This window comes from Sceloporus occidentalis, unplaced genomic scaffold (genome assembly GCF_023333645.1).
Source record: "Sceloporus occidentalis isolate IW3139 unplaced genomic scaffold, rSceOcc1.0.p SCAF_19, whole genome shotgun sequence".
Lineage (NCBI taxonomy): Eukaryota > Metazoa > Chordata > Lepidosauria > Squamata > Phrynosomatidae > Sceloporus > Sceloporus occidentalis.
The window spans coordinates 2,120,670-2,142,888 of NW_028316999.1; the positions used below are offsets into that span (position 1 = coordinate 2,120,670).

At 41.5% G+C, this 22,219-nt stretch overlaps 1 protein-coding gene across 1 annotated transcript; it reads right to left on the reverse strand.

The window, feature by feature from the left end:
- Positions 1-1,065: 1,065 nt before the first annotated feature.
- On the reverse strand, positions 1,066-18,462 carry LOC149302295 (5-hydroxytryptamine receptor 3A-like). Its single transcript, XM_089482405.1, has 9 exons — positions 18,324-18,462; positions 15,891-16,054; positions 10,098-10,142; positions 9,782-9,891; positions 9,305-9,474; positions 3,623-3,768; positions 3,279-3,489; positions 2,163-2,387; positions 1,066-1,328 (listed from the first exon to the last, which is right to left on the reverse strand). The coding sequence occupies exons 1-9, from the start codon at positions 18,460-18,462 to the stop codon at positions 1,066-1,068; spliced, it is 1,473 nt and encodes a 490-aa protein (XP_089338531.1).
- Between the last annotated feature and the right edge of the window lie 3,757 nt (positions 18,463-22,219).

Consider the following 22,219-nt stretch of genomic DNA (forward strand, 5'->3'; position numbering starts at 1 on the left):
AGGGACAATTCAGCCACACATCCACCTTAATTTATATGATACCTGTGTGTCCCCTTCAGCAGAAGCAATATACATTTACCTCTTTCCTTGCTCCTCAGCTCTGTGGCTCGCTTGCCAGTGTGCATGTTCGCCACCAGCCAGCTTCAACTCCAGTGAGTTCCATAATGAGACCCCCCCCAAAAAAGCATGCGCTTTCCTGCCATTGATTGGCTGCTTCAGGTAGCCAATAGTCGAGTAAAGATGGGGCCACATACTTACAAAGCACTTAATACTTTTCTAACTTAATACATAAGTAGAAATAAATTACCAAAAAAAGTGGTAATTAATAAAAAGCTTGCTAGAAATAATGATTTATTCAAGTCAAATGTTTTTACAGGAAACACTTATTTACCGTGTTGCCTAAAAGCACATTTTGATAGATGGAGGTAAGTTGATATTTGTGTGGCTGTGTATTTATGGGGGAACACTTCTCATTTGAGGGGGAAATATAAAATGACACATCTAAGGTTATTTTCAATGGGTTGCCAAAGAGGAACAACACCTTTAACTGTTCAAAACACCAACCATAATACAACTTATTTTTTGTCTTTCCCATATTTCTTTTACCTTTGTATTTTTATTTCAACATGCATTGGTTGATGCACACAAACATGATTTTTGTTATTTTTTTTATTAAAGAATAATTAGTACTGTATATAAACATATGTATTTAGTTGAACTCACACACACATACACACACAAATAAGTAATGAGGCACAGTTTTTCACTTGTCCGCACAGTTATTTTGCAGCTTATTAGCAGAAAGAAGATTGTGAGCGTCATTCTTTTTAGCATTGTAAACATGTGTTGGCTAGCTCTTGAATATCTGAAACTGTCAGGCCATTTGTTACTTATGTCAGCTGGAAGATTCAATTATGAGTTAGCACCCCTTGGAACATGCACAACAAGCTCAGCAGCCTTTCCGAAAGCCACACCTGAACGCGAATGAGGGCTAATGCTGGAATTCAACACCCCATTTGTGAAATATTCACAGAACAATTCATATCTCTAGACCTCAGTGATAGTCTATACATGATACCAAGTCCCCCATGTAGCCCCAAGAATCACAGCATAGACCATCATAAAGAGCAGATACATCCGGTAAACCAGGGAATCCAAGATTAGCCCGACACGTAACCACTCTTCTGCTATCTCCTGCCGTTCAAAATAACCTTCCATGAGCCGCCTCATGGAGTGCAGGTCACTGCTGATATTTCGAAGGATTAGCTGGGACTGGATTCCTCCCTGACCAGGCTCTTCATTAGTGACCTGTCCATTGATGTTCTTCCCTGTAAAGAAACATATCGGTAAGGAAAACACGAAACAGAGTTCCTAGGAATACCTTATTTAGATTTGTTTGCCCCAATGTCAAAGATTCATTTCTGTGACAACAAAACCCAGCATGTGTGTAGATGAGTTTAAATACAATATAACATGGGCAGTTTAACACTTTCAATGCCATATCAGTTTTTAAGTGTGTTAGCAGAAATCCCTGTTCTTTTCCTTTTGAAGTTGGGATCTCACCAATTACAGCAATTAAACAGTTCAGGTCACCCGCTTCACAAGAGAAAGAACGTAGATTTCCACCAAGAAGCTTAAAACTTATACAGTTAAATATATATAATCTAACATGCCTCAGCCTGCTTTTTAACATTATATGCAAACATTATATAGCACAATCAGCAGTTAACGTCTCAAGACTACTGCCAGTCTTCATTGAATGATCTTGTGGTTTCACTGATTATCTTGCCTATGATTAAGCGTCTAGCGTGAAATGAAATAAGGACTCCACAGTCCTTATTTTATTATTTCTAGATTGGAACATTGCTTTTCTTTTCACACCTGCATCAAAAAACACTTTTCTGCACTAAGAATTATATAGTATTTAACTAGGTCCTGCATTTCCATTGTAAGGATTGAAGGAATCAAACCATGATTTCTATTAAGGGGTCAATGTAGCTCAATGCAAAGGTGCAGTGACTGGTCTATAATTAAGCACAAAACAATCAGATATCTGTAAGATCTAAGACTGACTGGCTTATCATGGAATATAGAAACGAGACTTGAATACATTACTATTCCTGCAAAGGAAATGCAGACAGATAACTCAGATCCTTACATACCGTATACTAATGGTTCCGAGATTAAGGAATTGTTCAGTGTTTCAGGTTCATGCTGCTCTACTTTCTTGTAGCACACCAATCTGGCGAGATAGCGTAGTACTAAAGTACGTGCCCAAATGGGCACAGTGGGACACTGTGAGGAACCCCGGTGAAGAATGTTCATTACAAACACTGTCTCCAAAAGTCCAATGACCAATAATGCCAGGCAAAGAGAGAAGTAGATGCCTTAAGATCAAAGAAAGAGAGAATGTCAACTCTGACTCTACAGTGCATCCTCAAACAGTACATTTAGGTATATACCCCTGATTCATTCATTTAACAATTTAATATAACATAGAGCAACGGCTTCAACTTTAATAGTATCCTTGACCTTTTGCTTGTATTCAATATCTAATGCCATTTAGGGTGACGACATGTAAGGCATTCCTTTAACTCAAAATTAAAAAACAATCCGGAGATATGCTCAACAAACCAGCTTTCGGTGTGTGCAAGGTGCTAGAGCTAAACATGGTCATGGTTACATATTTAGACAATCTAAGATATTTAATTATCTTAGGAATCTGGGTAAGATAATTAAATACTAGGACAGGAGCAATAGAATTGGGGCTAAAAACTGGGTGCAGTGTTACGGTAAAAAAAACAAATTAAACAATGACATATTCTTATAAATATATACAATGACTCACACACACCCATGTACTCTAAGAAAGCCACACTGACCATGACATACATGTATACACCATATATACAAATGTATACAAGCCAATCAAGAGGATACAAAAGCATACAGGATATTGCATCTCAAATAACCATGCAAAATAGTCTCAGCTACATAAGCAATACAACATTGCCATTGTCTGTCTGGTTCTATTCTGGTCCTGACTATACGGTTTGCATGTCAAATCATATAGTCAAAATCCTGTGAAATTCAGCATGATAAACAAGAATGCAGAACTGTCGGCACCTGCTTATTTTTCCTCTATCTATGTGTTATAATTTTCTTCCCTTTCTTTTGAGTGCCAGTTAACATCTCAAGACTACCACCACTCTCCATTGAATGATCTTGTGGTTTCACTGATAATACTAGATCAGTGTTTCCCCAGGGCCAGTTCTTACCTATGAGTGGTGTCCCACTCGCTGTGGCTGGGAGCAAATCGTTTAGGATAAGCAAAAAGACAGTGTATCCAAGGAGCAAGGTCATCTTGAAGGACGCTCTGTCCACGGTGTGAGGAGGGAGGTTAAAACTTAGAACATCAATTAACATGAGGAAGGCACTAGGGATCAGGAGATTCACCACATACAGGATTGGACGGCGTTTCACAATAATCTAAGGGAAGCAAGACGCAATTAGCCTAATTAGTATATACACTGTTTATTGCAGCTCAGAAGTTTAATAATATTCTAGTTAAAAAAGATGTTACTATTATTGAATTCCACATTCCAGCTTTACATTTACTTACATTAAATGTCACCAGATCCATTGTGTCATCAGCAAAGTAACTCTCTATTTTCACCAGTTCCCATTCACCCTGAGAGGTCCGTGCATCCTTAGAGGATCTCTCTCTGATCTCGCTTTGCTTTAGGAGGCCAAGCTTAATGTGCTGCACTGTGAGAGGAGGAAGAAGAAGCTCGGGGTCACGCTTAATGCAGAAATAATCAATGAAGAACAACCTCAGATAAAAACTGGGAAATGAAAGAACAATCAGCAGGGAGTGGAGGGGTTTACTATTGTATATCGTCAGTGGCGACTCTAGAAACAATATATAGGGGGGGCACAAAAGATACCACAGTCAAACTGGGGGGGCATTCATAATTTCCAAAAGTAATGTGCTATGGAATTATACTTTTGTTATTGGGCTAAAATAATACTTGATCATTCAACATGGGAAGCCTGAAGCCACAATTGAGTGCGACTAATCCTTGAAATAAATATTATAACACAATAAATAACTTTTCCACTAAATGATTTCAGGGCCTTGAACGTTTTGTCCCCTGAAGTCACTACAACTTTAGGAGAGCATTTTATCTCTGGATAAATATAAATTAAATAATTCCTACTGTAAGTTAAGTGCCAGGAAACAGATGACCAAACACACACACCAACACAGGCTCTGTCACACCGACACCCAGACACACACACCAGGACAGGCTCTGTGACACAGACACACACACCAGGACAGGCTCTGCCGCACCGACAACCAAACACACACAAACCAGGACAGGCTCTGCCACACAGACACCCACACACATCAGGACAGGCTCTGCCACACCCACATCCAAACACACACACACACCAGGACAGGCTCTGCCACACTGACAACCGAACACACACACCAGGACAGGCTCTGCCACACCCACATCCAAACACACACACACACCAGGACAGGCTCTGCCACACTGACAACCGAACACACACACCAGGACAGGCTCTGCCACACCAACACCCAAACACACACCAGGACAGGCTCTGCTACACACTGATAACCAAAAACACACAAACAGCAGGACACAATCTAAGTCACAGACGTCTACATCAGGATGGATTTTTCACACTGCATTGTCGTTTATACCGCCATTAGTGTTTTTGCCCCTTGTGTATTGATGCCCCTGCTGCCCATATATATTAATATTAGCCCCAGTTGCCGATAGCAGGTATAGATCAACACATTAACACACAAACCAAGCTTTGCATGTATAGATCAACTGAAATTCACTTGTGATCTCAGCACTGAAGGTATATATTAAATAAACAGAATCAGACATACAAATCCTGTATTTGCAGGTATACAATAGTATATGAAACATAGCATTGCAGGTATAGATCAAATAAATACATGGAAACAACATTGCAGGTATTAATCAACTGAATAAGACATACAAACACTGCATTTGCAGGTATACATAAATAATGCATGGAAATATATAGATATGGATCCACAGAATAACGCAAAAACCCAGCTTTGCAGGTATAGATCAACTGGAATTCACATAAAAACACGTCATTAAAAGGTATATTTAAAACCCCCTAAATTACAGGCATAGATCACAGGTTGCACACCCCAAAGCCAGCCCTGGCGTCCACACTGCAATGACACTCCTATCATACCCAGGCAACTAGTAAATGCTGGTACCTAGGCATGATGGGACTGTGCTTGCTGTTAGCAATCACACTCCTATCATGCCAGGTCAGCCAGTACATGCTGGTACAGGGTGGCTGTAAGTGATGTGTAGACCCCATACTGCTGGCAGCATTTACTGGTTGGATGTGTAAGTGCTGGAACCTAGGCATGATGGGACTTTGATTGCTGGTAGCAATCACACTCCTATCAGCCAGTACATGCTGGTACAGGGTGGCTGTAAGTGATGTGTAGACCCCATACTGCTGGCAGCATCAATACACAAGGGGGGGGGCTAGCTAGGTTTCAGCATGTGCTGGCTGACTTGGCATCATAGGAGTGTGATTGCTAACAGCAATCAAAGTCCCATCATGCCTAGGTTCCAGCACTTACACACCCAACCAGTAAATGCTGGAACCTAGGCATGATGGGACTGTGATTGCTGTTAGCAATCACACTCCTATCATGCCAAGTCAGCCAGTACATGCTGGTACAAGGTGGCTGTAAGTGATGTGCAGACCCCATACTGCTGGCAGCATCAATACACAAGGGGGCAGCTAGCTAGGTTTCAGCATGTACTGGCTGACTTGGCATGATAGGAGTGTGATTGCTAACAACAATCACAGTCACATTATGCCTAGGTTCCAGCACTTACACATCCATGCTATCACACACACACTCATTCATTCATATACTCCATCATTCACAGATTAATTCCCTCAATCACGCATACTCATTCAAACACCCTCACCCCCTTACCTGCACTGCAGCTCCTCGATGCCGCTCACAGACTTCAGCAGAGGGCGCGGCCTCCCTCTGCGTTCTCTGGTACTGCAGGGACTGAAGCAGAGTCATGTGATGTCACGTGAACTCTGCTAGGTTCCGCTTCCTCTATGCAGTACAGAAGACCCTCCCACAGGTAAGTAGCATGCCTAGGTTCCAGCACTTACACATCCGACCAGTAAATGCTGGAACCTAGGCATGATGGGACTGTGATTGCTGTTAGCAATCACACTCCTATCATGCCAAGTCAGCCAGTACATGCTGAAACCTAGCTAGCTGCCCCCCTTGTGTATTGATGCTGCCAGCAGTATGGGGTCTGCACATCACTTACAGCCACCCTGTACCAGCATGTACTGGCTGACTTGGCATGATAGGAGTGTGATTGCTAACAGCAATCACAGTCCCATCATGCCTAGGTTCCAGCATTTACTGGTTGGATGTGTAAGTGCTGGAACCTAGGCATGATGGGACTTTGATTGCTGTTAGCAATCACACTCCTATCATGCCAAGTCAGCCAGTACATGCTGAAACCTAGCTAGCTGCCCCCCTTGTGTATTGATGCTGCCAGCAGTATGGGGTCTACACATCACTTACAGCCACCCTGTACCAGCATGTACTGGCTGACTTGGCATGATAGGAGTGTGATTGCTAACAGCAACCACAGCAAGCACAGTCCCATCATGCCTAGGTACCAGCATTTACTGGTTGCCTGGGTATGATAGGAGTGTGATTGCAGTGTGGACGCCAGGGCTGGCTTTGGGGTATGCAACCTGTGATCTATGCGTGTAATTTAGGGGGTTTTAAATATACCTTTTAATGACGTGTTTTTTTGTGAATTCCAATTGATCTATACCTGCAAAGCTGGGGTTGTGTGTTATTCTGTAGATCCATATCTGCTATGCTATGTTTCCATACATTATTTATGTATACCTGCAAATGCAGTGTTTGTATGTCTTATTCAGTTGATTAATACCTGCAATGCTGTTTCCATGTATTTATTTGATCTATACCTGCAATGCTACGTTTCATATACTATTGTATACCTGCAAATACAGGATTTGTATGTCTGATTCTGTTTATTTGAGATCACAAGTGAATTTCGGTTGATCTATACATGCAAAGCTTGGTTTGTGTGTCAATGTGTTGATCTATACCTGCTATCGGCAACTGGGGCTAATGTTAATGTATATGGGCAGCAGGGGCATCAATACACAAGGGGCAAAAACACTAAGGGGGGTATAAACGACAATGCAGTGTGAAAAATCCATCCTGATGTAGACTTCTGTGACGTAGATTGTGTCCTGCTGTTTGTGTGTTTTTGGTTATCAGTGTAGCAGAGCCTGTCCTCGGTGTGTGTGTATAGGTGTTGATGTGGCAGAGCCTGTCCTGGTGTGTGTTTGGGTGTTGGTGTGGCAGAGCCTGTCCTGGTGTGTGTGTGTATGTTTGGATGTGGGTGTGGCAGAGCCTGTCCTGGTGTGTGTGTGTGTTTGGTTGTTGGTGTGGCAGAGCCTGTCCTGGTGTGTGTGTCTGTGTCACAGAGCCTGTCCTGGTGTGTGTGTCTGGGTGTCGGTGTGACAGAGCCTGTCCTGGTGTGTGTGTTCAGTTGTCAGTGTGGCAGAGCCTGTCCTGGTGTGTGTGGGTGTCTGTGTGGCAGAGCCTGTCCTGGTGTGTGTGTGTGTTTGGTTGTTGGTGTGGCAGAGCCTGTCCTGGTGTGTGTGTCTGTGTCACAGAGCCTGTCCTGGTGTGTGTGGGTGTCGGTGTGACAGAGCCTGTCCTGGTGTGTGTGTTCAGTTGTCAGTGTGGCAGAGCCTGTCCTGGTGTGTGTGTCTGGGTGTCGGTGTGACAGAGCCTGTCCTGGTGTGTGTGTCTGTGTGGCAGAGCCTGTCCTGGTGTGTGTGTTCAGTTGTCAGTGTGGCAGAGCCTGTCCTGGTGTGTGTGTTTGGTTGTCGGTGTGGCAGAGCCTGTCCTGGTGTGTGTGTCTGGGTGTCGGTGTGACAGAGCCTATGTCGGTGTGTGTTTGGTCATCTGTGTCCTGGCACTTAATTTACAGTAGGAATTATTTAATTTATATTTATCCAGAGATAAAATGCCCTCCTGAAGTTGTAGTGACTTCAGGGGACAAAACGTTCAAGGCCCTGAAATCATTTAGTGGAAAAGTTATTTATTGTGTTATAATATTTATTTCAAGGATTAGTCGCACTCAATTGTGGCTTCAGGCTTCCCATGTTGAATGATCAAGTATTATTTTAGCCCAATAACTAAAGTATAATTCCATAGCACATTTTGGAAATTATTAATGCCCCCCCAGTTTGACTGTGGTATCTTGTGTGCCCCCCCTATATATTGTTTCTAGAGTCGCCACTGCTGCAGTGATAAGTGGTTTAAAGCCCAATACTAACTTGCTCAGGCTTAGCATGCAGCTCCAAGTGATTTGGAGGCCCTTGTGGTACTGCACGTACCATTACCAAACCAGCATTTGGCAACTTAAATGAATACAATCCCTCAAGGAAGGTTCGTATTCAAATCGGAAAACCATGCATCACAGGGCTCTAAATTAAAGCTAAATTAAAGGTATGCAAAACTGTGATACAAATGCCTGTTTTGACATTGTCTTATTCAAACTGTGGGACTCACCACTTCAGAGAAGTGAAGCATTCACTCTACACTAACCTTCTCGCATTTATGTCCAAAAATGTTTCCAAGTTGTCCTCTGATTTCCCCAAGGTTAAAAAGGAACTACTACCAATGTTTCTTTTATTACTAGTAGTGCCAGAATAAAAATTTGCTAAATTATTTTTCTGCTTTCTTTTATAAAACAGTTATAGTTTTGCATAATATAATGTTTTCAGCAGCTGTATGTTTCTATGTGTTTTAGCGGTGTTATCACCCAATCTACCAAACAGGCTGACTCCTTATCATACTGTGGTAAACAGAAGAATGGCTCAGTCTTTATCACCCAGTTGGACATTCTGACTAATCAAAGCGCTTGGAGGAACTGACTTCATTAGCATTGTCATAAAGAATCAAGAAGAGTGTGTCGTACAAGCATGGAAATCCATCCAAAGTAGCACGTGACGTACAACAATGGCAGCCTCTAGGTATGCAGATTAAGCAATTGTATTGGAACAAAATTATATAAAACCAGGTCTTTCTCAGTGCTAACCTACATTACTGTAAAGAGCACTGTATGTTACAGTTAAGGAAACTTTCAACTATGAACTAGCGGTTATATTTACTACATACCTGAGTCCAAGAAAGATCCAAAGGTAAGAGAACAGTTTTGGATGTCAAAGGGGAAGCGAAAAATGCTGAGATTGCAAGAGCTGACTACCCTCAAGGGCTTGAGATATCTCACTCTTCCAGTGTGATCCACAAGGAGATAGGGAAGATGTGGGGATTTGTCCTCATCCACACTGGAAAATATATAGATAAGCAATATAAAAATATTTGGGGAATATGCGAAAATATGTCTCAGAAAGAAGATTAGGTCAAGAGGCAGGCTTGTTGTGTGACTGTAGGTGCCTGGACTAAGAGTGCACTGGAGGTCACCACCCAAAAATCACCAAGTGAGGAAGTAGGCCTGGCCTCTGCCAAGGGCACAGTAGAAACCTCTGCAACGTGACATGCTAAATGTAAAAAAGGGGTACTATCTGGTAGAGGACCTAACCGGACAAGAAGAAGGAATAGTATGAGATTGTCTTTCTGGAGACTGATACTTACAACTGTTGAACAAAGATATCTGGGATCCACATCTCCTCTGCTGGAACTGAAACATTTTGTATACCACCACATAATGAAGGATCCCACTCTGCAAATTCATTATACCACACCTGTAAATACAGAAGGATGTCTGATTAAACAGAACACTGCAAATATATCTGCAGTACAGGGTGATGTCATACAGTCTGTACAAAGATACATTTAGAACAATCGATGCAGCCTCAGACTGAATAGGCTCGGTTGGATGAAACACACACTGATATAAAGTGAATCAAAGTAGGTAGACATTTTATGCTTAATTACATTGTTTACCTACCATTCGTAACCAGAGGAATGAAGTAAGCAGCTGGTCTTTTTCATTCTAAAACAAGATAAACCAATATTAAACTTAATTCACATAGTTTGGATTTTGGTAACTAGTTTTAATTAGCGTACAAGGGAGCTTTCCAGGTTTGACTTTGTGTCTCCAGGTGAAGCTCTTTCCTGGATCACTGTATTTTTTGTCTGCATAAGAAAGAGGTGTTTGGCCATGCTCACTCCTTGCCCACTTCCTCTCCTACTCCTAGTCCATGTGGGGCTGTGTCATGATCCTACCCAGGCTGCGGAGCTGCATATCTCACTCTTGTTTCAGTTTCCCTGTTTTGCTTGAATCCATTCCTGGATTTCCTTTTGCTCTGTTCTGATCTCCCATTCCTTGCTTCTGCTTCAGCTCTTTGCTTTTGCTTTGTATCCTTTATAAGGTGTGTCCCTCCCATGTGTTCTGTTTGTCTCAGTCTTCAGCCTAAAGGTATGTCTCAGTGCTATGTGTTTGGATTTCGTGTTTGGGGTGTTTCGTATCTTTGTTTGCAGGGATTAGTGTTAGGACCCACCGTCATTGGAGTACTTTGGCATAGTGGTGGGCTAAGCATACTATGGCCATATGATGTGATGGAATCTCCAATAGTTATCAAACAGTCCTAGGCTAGTTTCTGTATTTTTGTGTATCAGTCTGTCCCTTATCCCCGGTAGAGGGGTGTCCTGTCCTGTCCTGTTCATGTCTTGTTCCATGTGGTGCCCTGTATCATATATCTTGTCTATTATGTTTCTTGCCTGGTCTCCCTATCCCTTGCTTGTTATGTTTCTTCTATAACCTCTGCTTAGCTTCCACACTCCCAGCCTGCAGCATCCTGCACATGAGTCTTGTGTAATGTCTCATGCCTGTTCCAGGGAGCCTGCAGGATTTAACTTCGTTCTGGACTACATCCGCTGCCATATCTGGGCGCTGGTGTGTGGCTGCAGGGCCGGCCTTTGGGGTGTGCGACCTGTGCGACCACACAGGGCACCACACTCCAGGGGGCGCCGCCGCCACCGTAGCGTACCGCTGCCGCCAGCAGCGTACCTAGCGGCGGGGGGGGGGGCGAGCGGCACCCGTTGCCACTCATCAGGGGGGCACCCGGCACCCCTCCAGAGACGGACAGTAATGTCCGCCGCTGGAGGAGCAGGCTCGCAAGGGAGCGGTATCGGAGGTCTTTAACAGACCTCCGGCTCCCTTGAGTGATTTTAAGCCGGTTCAAGGATCTCCCTTGAACCCGGCTTAACATCACTCAAGGGAGCCGGAGGTCTGTTAAAGACCTCCGATACCGCTCCCTTGCGATCCGCGCGTCAACAGATGCTGTGCGCCGGGGTTTGTTGTCAGACCCCGGCGCACAACACTGAAGCCGCGCCCACCGCTGTCCGTGCCCTCTGACCCGGAAGAAGAACTGAAGAAGAAGAACGAAGAGGAGGAAAAGGAGCTGTAAGGAGAAAAGTGGAAAGGTAGGAAAGCATTCAGTGAGAGTGGATTGGTATATGTGTGTGTGGATTGGTATATATGTGTGGATTAGTGTATATGTGTGGATTAGTGTATATGTGTGGATTGGTATGTGTGGATTGGTATATATGTGTGGATTAGTGTATATGTGTGGATTGGTATATATGTGTGGATTGGTATGTGTGTGGATTGGTATGTGTGTGAATTGGTATATATGTGTGGATTGGTATGTGTGGATTGGTATGTGTGGATTGGTATATATGTGTGGATTAGTGTATACGTGTGGATTGGTATATATGTGTGGATTGGTATATATGTGTGGATTGGTATGTGTGGATTGGTGTATATGTGTGGATTAGTGTATATGTGTGGATTAGTGTATATGTGTGGATTAGTGTATATGTGTGGATTGGTATGTGTGGATTGGTATATATGTGTGGATTGGTGTATATGTGTGGATTGGTGTATATGTGTGGATTGGTATATATGTGTGGATTGGTATGTGTGTGGATTGGTATGTGTGTGGATTGGTATGTGTGGATTGGTATATATGTGTGGATTAGTATGTGTGGATTAGTATGTGTGGATTGGTATGTGTGGATTAGTGTATACGTGTGGATTAGTGTATACGTGTGGATTGGTATGCGTGTGGATTGGTATGCGTGTGGATTGGTATGCGTGTGGATTGGTATGCGTGTGGATTGGTATGCGTGTGGATTGGTATGCGTGTGGATTGGCGTGTGCGTGTGGATTGGCGTGTGCGTGTGGATTGGCGTGTGCGTGTGGATTGGTATGCGTGTGGATTGGTATGCGTGTGGATTGGTATGCGTGTGGATTGGTAAGTGTGTGAGAGTGATGGGTGTTATGCTGTACCATTTCCAATGTCTTTTTCATGATCTAATTATGCTCTAAAAGTACATCATAACTCCCATCATTCTATACTGTTCCATACAGTGGCAAAGCTGGGAGGCAGAGGCCTTGCACGCCCACCGCAGGACTCCTGAAAGGTAAGTGAACTTCAAAGAGGGAAAGGGTAGATAGTTAGGAGGGTGTATATAGGGAGAAGGGAGTGAGACAGGGGAAAGGGGGTAGATAGGGAGAAGGGAGTGAGAAGGGGTAGATACGGCAGAAGAGAGTGAGAAGGGGTAGATAGGGCAATCATACTCCTATCATGCCAAGTCTGCGAGTAAATCCTGGAATCTGGGTATGCCTGGGCATGATAGGAATGTGATTGCTGTTAATCAGATATATATATATGATATATATAGACTTGAAAAAACGAAGTTGTTTGTGTGGTTATTTGGAAAGTCCCTGGAGTGCCGGTAACTATTTTTGGACTTATATATATATATATATATATATATATATATATATATATATATATATATATATATATATATATATAATATTATTTAATTGTTTTCTCCTATTTTGGTGTGTTACTTACTTTAAATAAAAGTGTTAGATTTTTTTATGGTGTTGGGGGGGGTCATATTCGGTTTTGGCCAGGTAAATGCTGCACTTTCGGTTTCAGTCCAGAATTCGTTTCGGTGCATCCCTACTACCAAGCCAGACAATTAAGTGGTAGGCCTAGACCACATCAATGTTTGGCGTAGTATATAGTGATTGGGGTTTTGTTACAAGTTTTTATTCCTTTCTTTTTTTGAGATGGGGGGGCGCCAGAGGAGTAGTCCGCACAGGGCGCCAGAACACCTAAGGCCGGCTCTGTGTGGCTGCACAACCCTAGATGCTCATCACCCGTGTGAGTGCAGTCGTCCCGCACCAGGCCCTGTCCTGAGACTCCGCTACTGCATACTGAACTCCTGAACTCCATCTTTGGGCGCACTGGGTCATTAGTCGTCCGTATGGACCCAGTTTCCTGACAGGCTGTCTGTGACTAGCCCTGTCCCATAAACAAAGCCACTCCAGATGAGGGAAAGCTCTGGGTAGCATGCTTAGAGAGTGAGTACAGAAGTCATGGGCAGATCTGGGGGGTAGACCCCCCCCTGAGTAGGAATAAAGAGGTAAGTTCCAAGTCACATACTTAACTCTTTATGTCCCTGATATCCAGGAAGAGCCAGGGTTCAGTAGTGTCATGTAACTTTGCATTGCTTTGTAGTAGCACAGCACCGTGTGAAGACAGGCTGAGGTAAGTGAGTCGCATGTGGGGTATGTGGACATGTTTGAGTGTGCTAGCGTGTGTTTGGCCATGTTTGTGTGTGTTAACGTGTGTGTCTGGGCATGTTTGTGTGTTCTAGCATGTGTGTCTGGGTATGTTTGTGAGAGTGCATGTGTGGGCATGTTAGTATTTGTGTGTCTCTGGGTATGTCTGTGTGTATTAGTGTGAGTGTCTAGATATGTTAGTGTGTCTGGGTGCGTGTGTTAGATCAGATCAGGCTCAGGATCAGTCGCTGACTAAAGTATGATAATATCTGTACAGATTATGATGCACTTGTTTTTAAATGTTATAGCATGTAAATGTAAGGCTTGTTTAAGGACAACTCTGTTCTTATGGCTTATGGCTCTATACAAAGAATTAGCAAGGCTTCATTTAGAACATGCAGGTCAATTCACAAATTCAATTATGTGGCTGTATTAGAAAGTAGTGCTAAAAATAGTATGGCGAATGGGAGATTAGAGCTATGAGAAGATCTAAGCCATTCGGCCCATCTAGTCTGCCCATTATTCCTGATGTAAAGGCACAGACCTTAATCACTACTTGGGGATTCAGGAAAGCTTTATGCTTATCCCATGCATGTTTAAATTCCCTCGCTGTATTAGCCTCAACCACTTTTGCATTTACATTTACCTATCGCTATCTCAGTAAAGAAAAACTTCCTTACATTACATCCAAGCCTCTGATCCAGTAGTTTTAGATTATGGCCATTTTATTCTAACATTTCTCCTTGGTTTATATAAACTTCTTCCATCCAGTAAATGCTTCTATCACATCTCCATGCTCTGCCCTTTGCTCCCAATGTTATATCTTCAGATCACTTAGTTTTCCTGACATTTTTTTTTCTTACCAAGCAAAACCATTCACCAGTTTAGTAGCCCTTCTTGCATCTCAGAAATACCTACCCTTATGCTGCTGCTAATGCCTTTCACTATACAACCCATCATCCTGCTTGCTTTTTTGGGGCATTGTATTGATTTCCTTTAAGTCCACAGAAATAACTACAACTCACTCCCTCTCTTCTGTTGTCACTGACAGAACAGTGCCCTCAATGCTATAATCTGCCTTGGGATTTTTACATCCCAAGTGCATTATTTTAAATGTATCAACATTAGACTACAGCTGCCACACACTCGACCATTCTTCAAATTTACTTAAATCATTTGCCATTTGAATTGTTCTGCCTGTAATGTCTACCCTGTTACAGACCTTTTTCCTAGTAACATCTGCGAGACAAGACTTGCCTTACTATTAAGGCCTTTTGCAATATTGCTACAAAAATATAAAAAAATATGGGTCCCAATACTGATCCCTGTGGTACCCCACTAGTAACAAGACCTTCCACTATCAACTGTAACTTTCCTTTAGCCTGATTTCCATTAATATCCCAACTGTTGCTGTAAGACTTCTCTAACGGAGGTCCCTTACCTTCACTTTCCTAAGCATAGTTTTGTATTTGCTCTCATCTTCCTCATCTGTTTATAGTTCCTAAATGCTACTTTCTTCTTCAATATGTGTGTTACAGAATAACCCCTGGATCAAACTGGATTGACTTGGCAAGAAATGGTATTCAGTAGGGGTAAATCTAAACTGTCCATTGAGACATAAAGATTTGCTTTCTCCCACCTGAGCAAATTTGGAAACTGCTTAAAAATGTATTTATTCGTCTTCACTCGGATTAATGCAATCATGAGAATCCTGAAATAATTGAACATGGATGTTTTTCAACTTTACTGCGTAAAAATAAGTCCAAAATAATTCTCAAAGGGTCCAACCAGTACCAGCACCTTCCTGACCTCTAGGCCATCCTACCCCTACTAGTTTTCCAGTGGTCCAGAAGTTATTCACTGCTTGGGTTAGTCATAGCATGGCCTATGTCATAAGACAATTGATTTATATGTATAAAACCCGATTCTAATGCAAACTTTGAAAAGTGGCCTTGTCACCATTGGTGATTTTTTATTTGGAACATAATTGCCAATGTGTATCTCATATGTAACCGATTTAACACAAATTGTTTACTTAAAATAGGCATAAACCAAAATGTTCCATTTGAATGAATTTATTGAATATATTGTAATGATGTGGCCATGTGCTGGTCTGAAGTAAGAATTTTGTGTAATACTATGTCTAAAAATACATACCACGCCAAGAATTGCATACAGAGTAATGGAAATATTCACTGTCGTTGGCTCTTTTAGGTCTCTAACTGGTCGGAAAGCTTTCTTCTGGAACACTGGCTTGAAGGCTTCTAGGAAGTCTTCTGTCTGCCCCCCTGTACAGTTGACTGCACCAAACACCAGAGGTCCTAAGTAAGGCAAATTACATTTCTTACAGTAAAAAGGCAACTTGCAGATTCATACGAATTGTATCAAAGACAATTTCATGGTTAAGTTAATTGAGCCTTACTGTACTTTTTTTAAATGCTCTTCCACTTAGTGAAAACATTGTGTTCTCGAGTTTGTAGGCTCATTTGAGCAGGGTTCATATCTTTGTGTCCATATTTGTATGTGGTGCACTACTAATAATGATTAAGCAAATAAACCTCAGCAGATCTGTCATTTCATTATTTCCTTTTCTGAAGGTTTATTAACAGAAACTTTAAAAATAATCTTTCCACTATGTATGGCCATATCCTTTAAGGTCCTGATTTTTTGTCACATAACAATTAGAATTTTCAGGCAAAGATTTTGAATGAGTTGAAGATTATACAAGATTAAAATAATTATTTCTGTCAATGGCTTGGGCATTCAAAATTACTAGAGCTGGTGTTTCTAATGCTGCATTTAATTTACTAGTGTCCAGCAGCATAGGTAAAACAGCCCATTTAATGCATTTACAAATGTTCTGATAATTATTAGCCGTTTATACAACAAGCAAATCAAACATGGGAAGGTGTCTCACTTATAGAAAATGTATCTTTTTTGGCAAAATGCATTATACCGTATTTGCTCGATTATAAGACGACCCTGATTATAAGACGACCCCCCAAAATCTGAATATTAACTTAGGAAAAAAAGAAAAAGCCTGAATATAAGACGACCCTAAAGGAAAAAAGTTTTACCAGTAAATGTTAATTCATGTAAACTATTTTTTTTAATAAAAGCTATGATTGAGAAAAATATTTTTTTTGTTTTTATTTCTTGTATTTTCCAACCTGTCCCCCAGTTACGCACATCTGCCCCCAGGCTTGCCACTCCAATATGGCACTGTGGCCCATGATATGCCTTTTAACCCTCTATATGCCACTGTGCCCCATGGTATGCCTTTTGACCCCCTATGTGCCACTCTGCCTCCAGAAATGCCTTATACCCCTATATGCCACTCTGCCTCCAGAAATGCCTTATACCCCTATATCCCATTCTGGCATTTAGGGGGTTAAAATGCATATTATGGGGCAGAGTGGCATATAGGGAGGTATAAGGCATTTCAGGAGGCAGAGTGGCATTAAGGGAGTTAAAAGGCATTGTATAGAGCACTCTGCCTCCAGAAATGCCTTATACCCCTATATGCCACTCTGGCATTTAGGGGGTTAAAATGCATATTATGGGGCAGAGTGGCATATAGGTGTATAAGGCATTTCAGGAGGCAGAGTGCTCTATTAAATGCCCCCTTAACGCCACTCCAGAAATGCCCTATGCCCCCATTTAACACACACACACACACACACACCCTATACCCCCATTTAACTAACACACACACACACACACACACTCTCCCCTCCCCTCCCCTCTCAGCCCTCTCTTACCGGTGCTTCCAGCCGGGGCAGCGGGTTGACGTCGCCTTCTGCTGCAGCCGGAAGGAGGTGGAGTTGGCAGCGGGGGTTTGTCTGCGTCCGTCGCGTATACTTTCCCCGGCTGTCAGAGATCAGAGTTCTCTGATCTCTGACAGTCGGGGAAGGTTTGCGCGACGGACGCAGACAACCCCCGCTGCTAGCCACACCTCCTTCCGGCTGCAGCGGACGTTGTCTACGCGGATCGCGTAGACGTCAACCCGCTGCCCCGGCAATACAGCAGGAAGCACCGGTAAGTGTGTGTATGATGGGGGGGGGGGGTGAGACAGGAGGATCCAGGTCCCCTGCAGCGGTGCGGGGGATCTGGATCTTAGTCTCCTAATCAGACTCTATTTGAGGTCTGATTAGAAGACGACCCCGATTAGAAGACGAGGGGTATTTGCTCTGAAAAAAACCTCGTCTTATAATCGAGCAAATACGGTACTCCTGGTGCATCCTGTAATGTAGTATAATATAGTGTCATAAATTACATTTTGGAGGATTTCATTTTGACGACAGTGCTTAGCCATTTAATCAGCGTGTCTCCAATACGTATAAAATAAAAATATTACAAAATGTTTAGATCCCTAGAGTATTTTAAACATTCATTAATCGTACACAGACAGAAGTCTAACAGCTCCTTACATATTTCCCTGTTCATACATTATCATCATGTGTTTCCACCTAATAAGCCCCAAAACTTTAAATCGTACATACTGTTGAAATATATAATAATGTTAGAGAAATAAACTAAGCTTCTCCTTGCTGCTTTCATTGCAGACTTTTAGACCTCACGTAACCTTACCATGTGACAGAAGTATCGCGGATAATAGGGCAAAGACTCCTATAGCTGTCCCAGGTCCTGCTCCCGATTTATTTAGCATTTTTCCAGTTGTAAGATGAATCTCTTTGTAATTCTGTGTGATCCAGGACGGAACAGTCATTTTTATCAGAAACGCCGGTTAAATCATGACCAATTGGGGAAGAGCTATGCTTCTGTTTGCTCGTGGCTCGTACAGTAGATCTATGTAATTAGCTGGAGGGGGGTCACTCAGTTTTAAAGGGATGATCTTAAACACATGCGTGAGAGACTAAAGGGGTCCTTTTCTTTAGGTTATTAGGATAATGAGACGGATAATAATGAGCCGAACCAATCCTTCAGGTCCTGTTCACAGCTGTAGGCCTCAAGAGAGCAAATAATTATATTCTTGGAAGCTTACTCCATGAACTCAATTCCCATAATACAAATAGAAAGGGTCTAAAGGTGATTTAGATGGACCAGTGTTTGCCAGGTAACACAGAGTAGCATGGGTTGAGGTCTAGACCTTATTAAATCAATGATGTAATTAAATATCCTTCCAACAGGTCATAAGAAATCATCACCACAAAAAGGATATCTCACAGACCTGATATTAAAACCACAATCCTTTATCAGCATTAGGGAAAATGGTGATTAATTCAATAATGGCCTGCATTTTTACAGGCTTCATAAAGGTCACCCAGTATGCACTGAACATCACTTGGCATAAAGAAAAAGTTGCTGAATTCACAAAAAAATATACTACATGATATTAACAAACAGTAATATAACACTCGCTCACTAATGGACCATGATTCTCTAACATTTTATACACGGCTCTTTTATCTGAATTTTTGCCAGCCTGTCTCTAAAAGTACGTTCGATGTTAACCTGACCTGACCCTCCTAAAAATTAGCATTGCTTGCCACACACCTCGTGAAGTGGCGTGGTCACTGATGCTCTATAGTAAGATCAACAAGTTGTAATTTCAGATGGTATTTAAATGTTTGTACTCAAGTTTTGCTGGTTACATAGCCTCACTTGAACTGTTCGGCTGCTACTTATCAATGTCAAACTTATGAGAAGACCTGAGAGAGAAACAGGGAGACATTAACCCCTTCCAGAATACTGCTAAATGTTATTCAAAAATATCTACAACCCCCTCCACACGCACACACACACGCACACACGCGCACACACACACACACATTTTATATACTACTATAATATTCAATTAGCCATATCAATTATTTTAGTTTTCTTCTTAGGGTGCCTTGTATTTAGGACCAAATTTGATGTTTGGGTCATTTTATATTTAAATCAATATAGCACTAACGGGCAATTATTTAATACGGTATATTTATGTAGACAGAAAAAGTACAAAGTTTTATGAAGCTATAACGTTTGAGTTTAAAAAGGCCATAGATGCTATCAACAATCCTTAACACAACGTGAAAGCCTTAAGTGTTTTGATATACTTCCCAGAATTCATAACTCAACCAAAATCAAGGCCACAAACACATTCAGTAATCTAAGAAGTTCTCTTTGAGCTAGTGAACATATAAAATGCCTCAGTTAAGAGTCCTGGAACATTTATAGGAAATGTAGTGTCGTTGCACATAATTCATACAAGGGAGGTTCTGGAAAGTGGAAGCATTTTGATTTGGAATAATAATAATCGTCTCTGTGTCCAAACGCATGTACATGGAAGCAATTGCCTTCTTGCTCATTTGCCAGCCCTCCCATGCTATGGGTAGCAAACCAATTTCTAAACTGCCAACATAGTAATTTCCTGGAATTAGAAATATATAAATATAGAATGATTATCTCCTGGGTTTATAATCGTATGTACTTTTGGAATGGGCCCCCACTACATACCCTCATAATGTACATTAGATTAGATTATTTACCTGCCAAATATTATCACACAAACCTCTAGACACACACCTCATACTGGTTGCAAGACATAAATCGGTATGGGGGCTTCCTTGTGGTGCCCAGGGCAAGATAAATTAGTGGGGAATTTGTCCCAGAAAAATGTGGGGCTCTTGCTCTTCCCCACACTTGCAGATCTGAGAGAAGCAGGAAGCTAGTATATGACATCATAACCCCACTCTCCCCTGTCTAAGGGTAGCCCTGATTTATACACATAAGACACATCTACTCTTACCACCTGCATATGACAATATATACCTCTTAATGTCACATTCACATTAAAGTGCTTTCCACACACTTTCTGTAATGTATGTATTCCTCTTTCTGAATGACATAATATTCTATTGAGTTTAAGAATCATTTGTTTATTGTAGTAATTCATTAATTACCTTGATTGGCTGATGATTAGATTTTTTTAAATTGTGTGAATTGGGCATATGGGAGGAGGCGCCTAGTCACCTTAGATTCCTGCTTACCTATATATATATATATTTATATTAAAAGGGTTTTCTTTAGGGCCTTACCAGTTTCGTTTAATTTTTATACCTTTTATCCCTACACATATGAACAAAAAGGTGAGGACAAGGTAGATGCATGTTTTATAACAAATAATCCTTTCTGGCAGGTTTATCTACAGAAATAATCTCATTAAAATTGGATTATCCCAGTAGGTAAATTGGCTCTGAAATTTCCTTTCTCTTTCTGAGTTTGTTGGTTCTTTCAAGAAAAGTAAGTCTAAACCAAGTCTAGCAGTTGCAATTTGCAATATAGTATGTCTGAAACTCAACATTACTAGCACAAAGAAATGTACTGGTAATAAGAATTGTAGCCTGGTATATAATAATATTTTTTTTAAGAAACGGATAAGGTAAGAAACCACAAAAAGGTAAAACTGAGCTTTTAATATTGTTGTTTTTAAAAATACTTACTGTTAAATATTTTTAACAGAATGCAAATGTCTGTGATTTTATAGCTATTGTCCAACATCACATATCGTATTGACTAACTTTCCGTATGTTCATATAGAAACATATTTATGTCAAATAGTGTCCTAGTCCAGCAATGCTGTAAATCAGAATGCTAATTCCCCCTCCTCTGTAACGTCACATCCAAACTCTTTATTCAGAGATTATGGCACTAAAAGACCTACATCAATGGGATCAAAAACTGATTTTTACCTGGTCATTACAGAGTGGAGGTTGTAGTCACTGACCTGGTTGAAAACCAAAATAAAAGTTCTGTAACAGTTACACCCTGATCTTGTCTTAGGACGCTAAGGATACTGTTGTGTGGCAGATGGCTAAACAACTGCACAGTCTAAAGACATTACAAGGAATGGGGAAAACATTTGCAAAGCTGGATCGTTCAAAAACACATTTTGCCATACAGTGTTTTGCAACTTGGAGGGTAGACGGCAAGCGTACAGCCGGATTCCCGGAGGTAAGACGTGACACTGGTTGCAGCAACTGTACTGTACAACATGTATAAAGGGCATAAGTACCAGAACACATAAAAGTTTGGAAATTGTCATGGTAGATGCAAAGGGTGTTTTTCCATCTAGGCTATTTTTGCGTCAGTTGTGCTTCTTTTGCACATCTCTTAAAATTCTCACAAATTCTTTGCTTAGCGAAAAGATGTTTTATGTTTTTAAGTTTATGTAATTTAAAAAAAAATATATATATTTTCTATTAACAAAATTTTTTATTTTCTATTTAATCTAATTTAGAAAACTTGGGCGCATGCACATGTGCATGCAAATTATGTCACCATGGGGATTTACCTGGTGCCCGTGCTCTCCTGACCTCAATTGACCCTGGAAACCAGGGTCAATTGAGGTAGGGGCCTTTAATCTGATCCTGCCCTTAAGTATTACTTTGATGTTGTTGCTAAGATTGTAAGCTTGCGAGCAGGGCTCTCTCCACCAAATGTATCGGTTTGTCTTAGTCTGTCAATTCTTGTCTTGTCAT

Bases quoted from the DNA above. Each gene is read 5' to 3' on its own strand.
- LOC149302295 (XM_089482405.1), bottom strand. From the start codon at position 18,462: ATGACTGTTCCGTCCTGGATCACACAGAATTACAAAGAGATTCATCTT. The intron at 3,490-3,622 runs GTAAGTAAATGT...TGCTTCCCTTAG, and splicing joins TGGATCTGGTGACATTTAAT to ATTATTGTGAAACGCCGTCC. The intron at 2,388-3,278 runs GTAAGAACTGGC...TTTGATCTTAAG, and splicing joins GAGTGGGACACCACTCATAG to GCATCTACTTCTCTCTTTGC.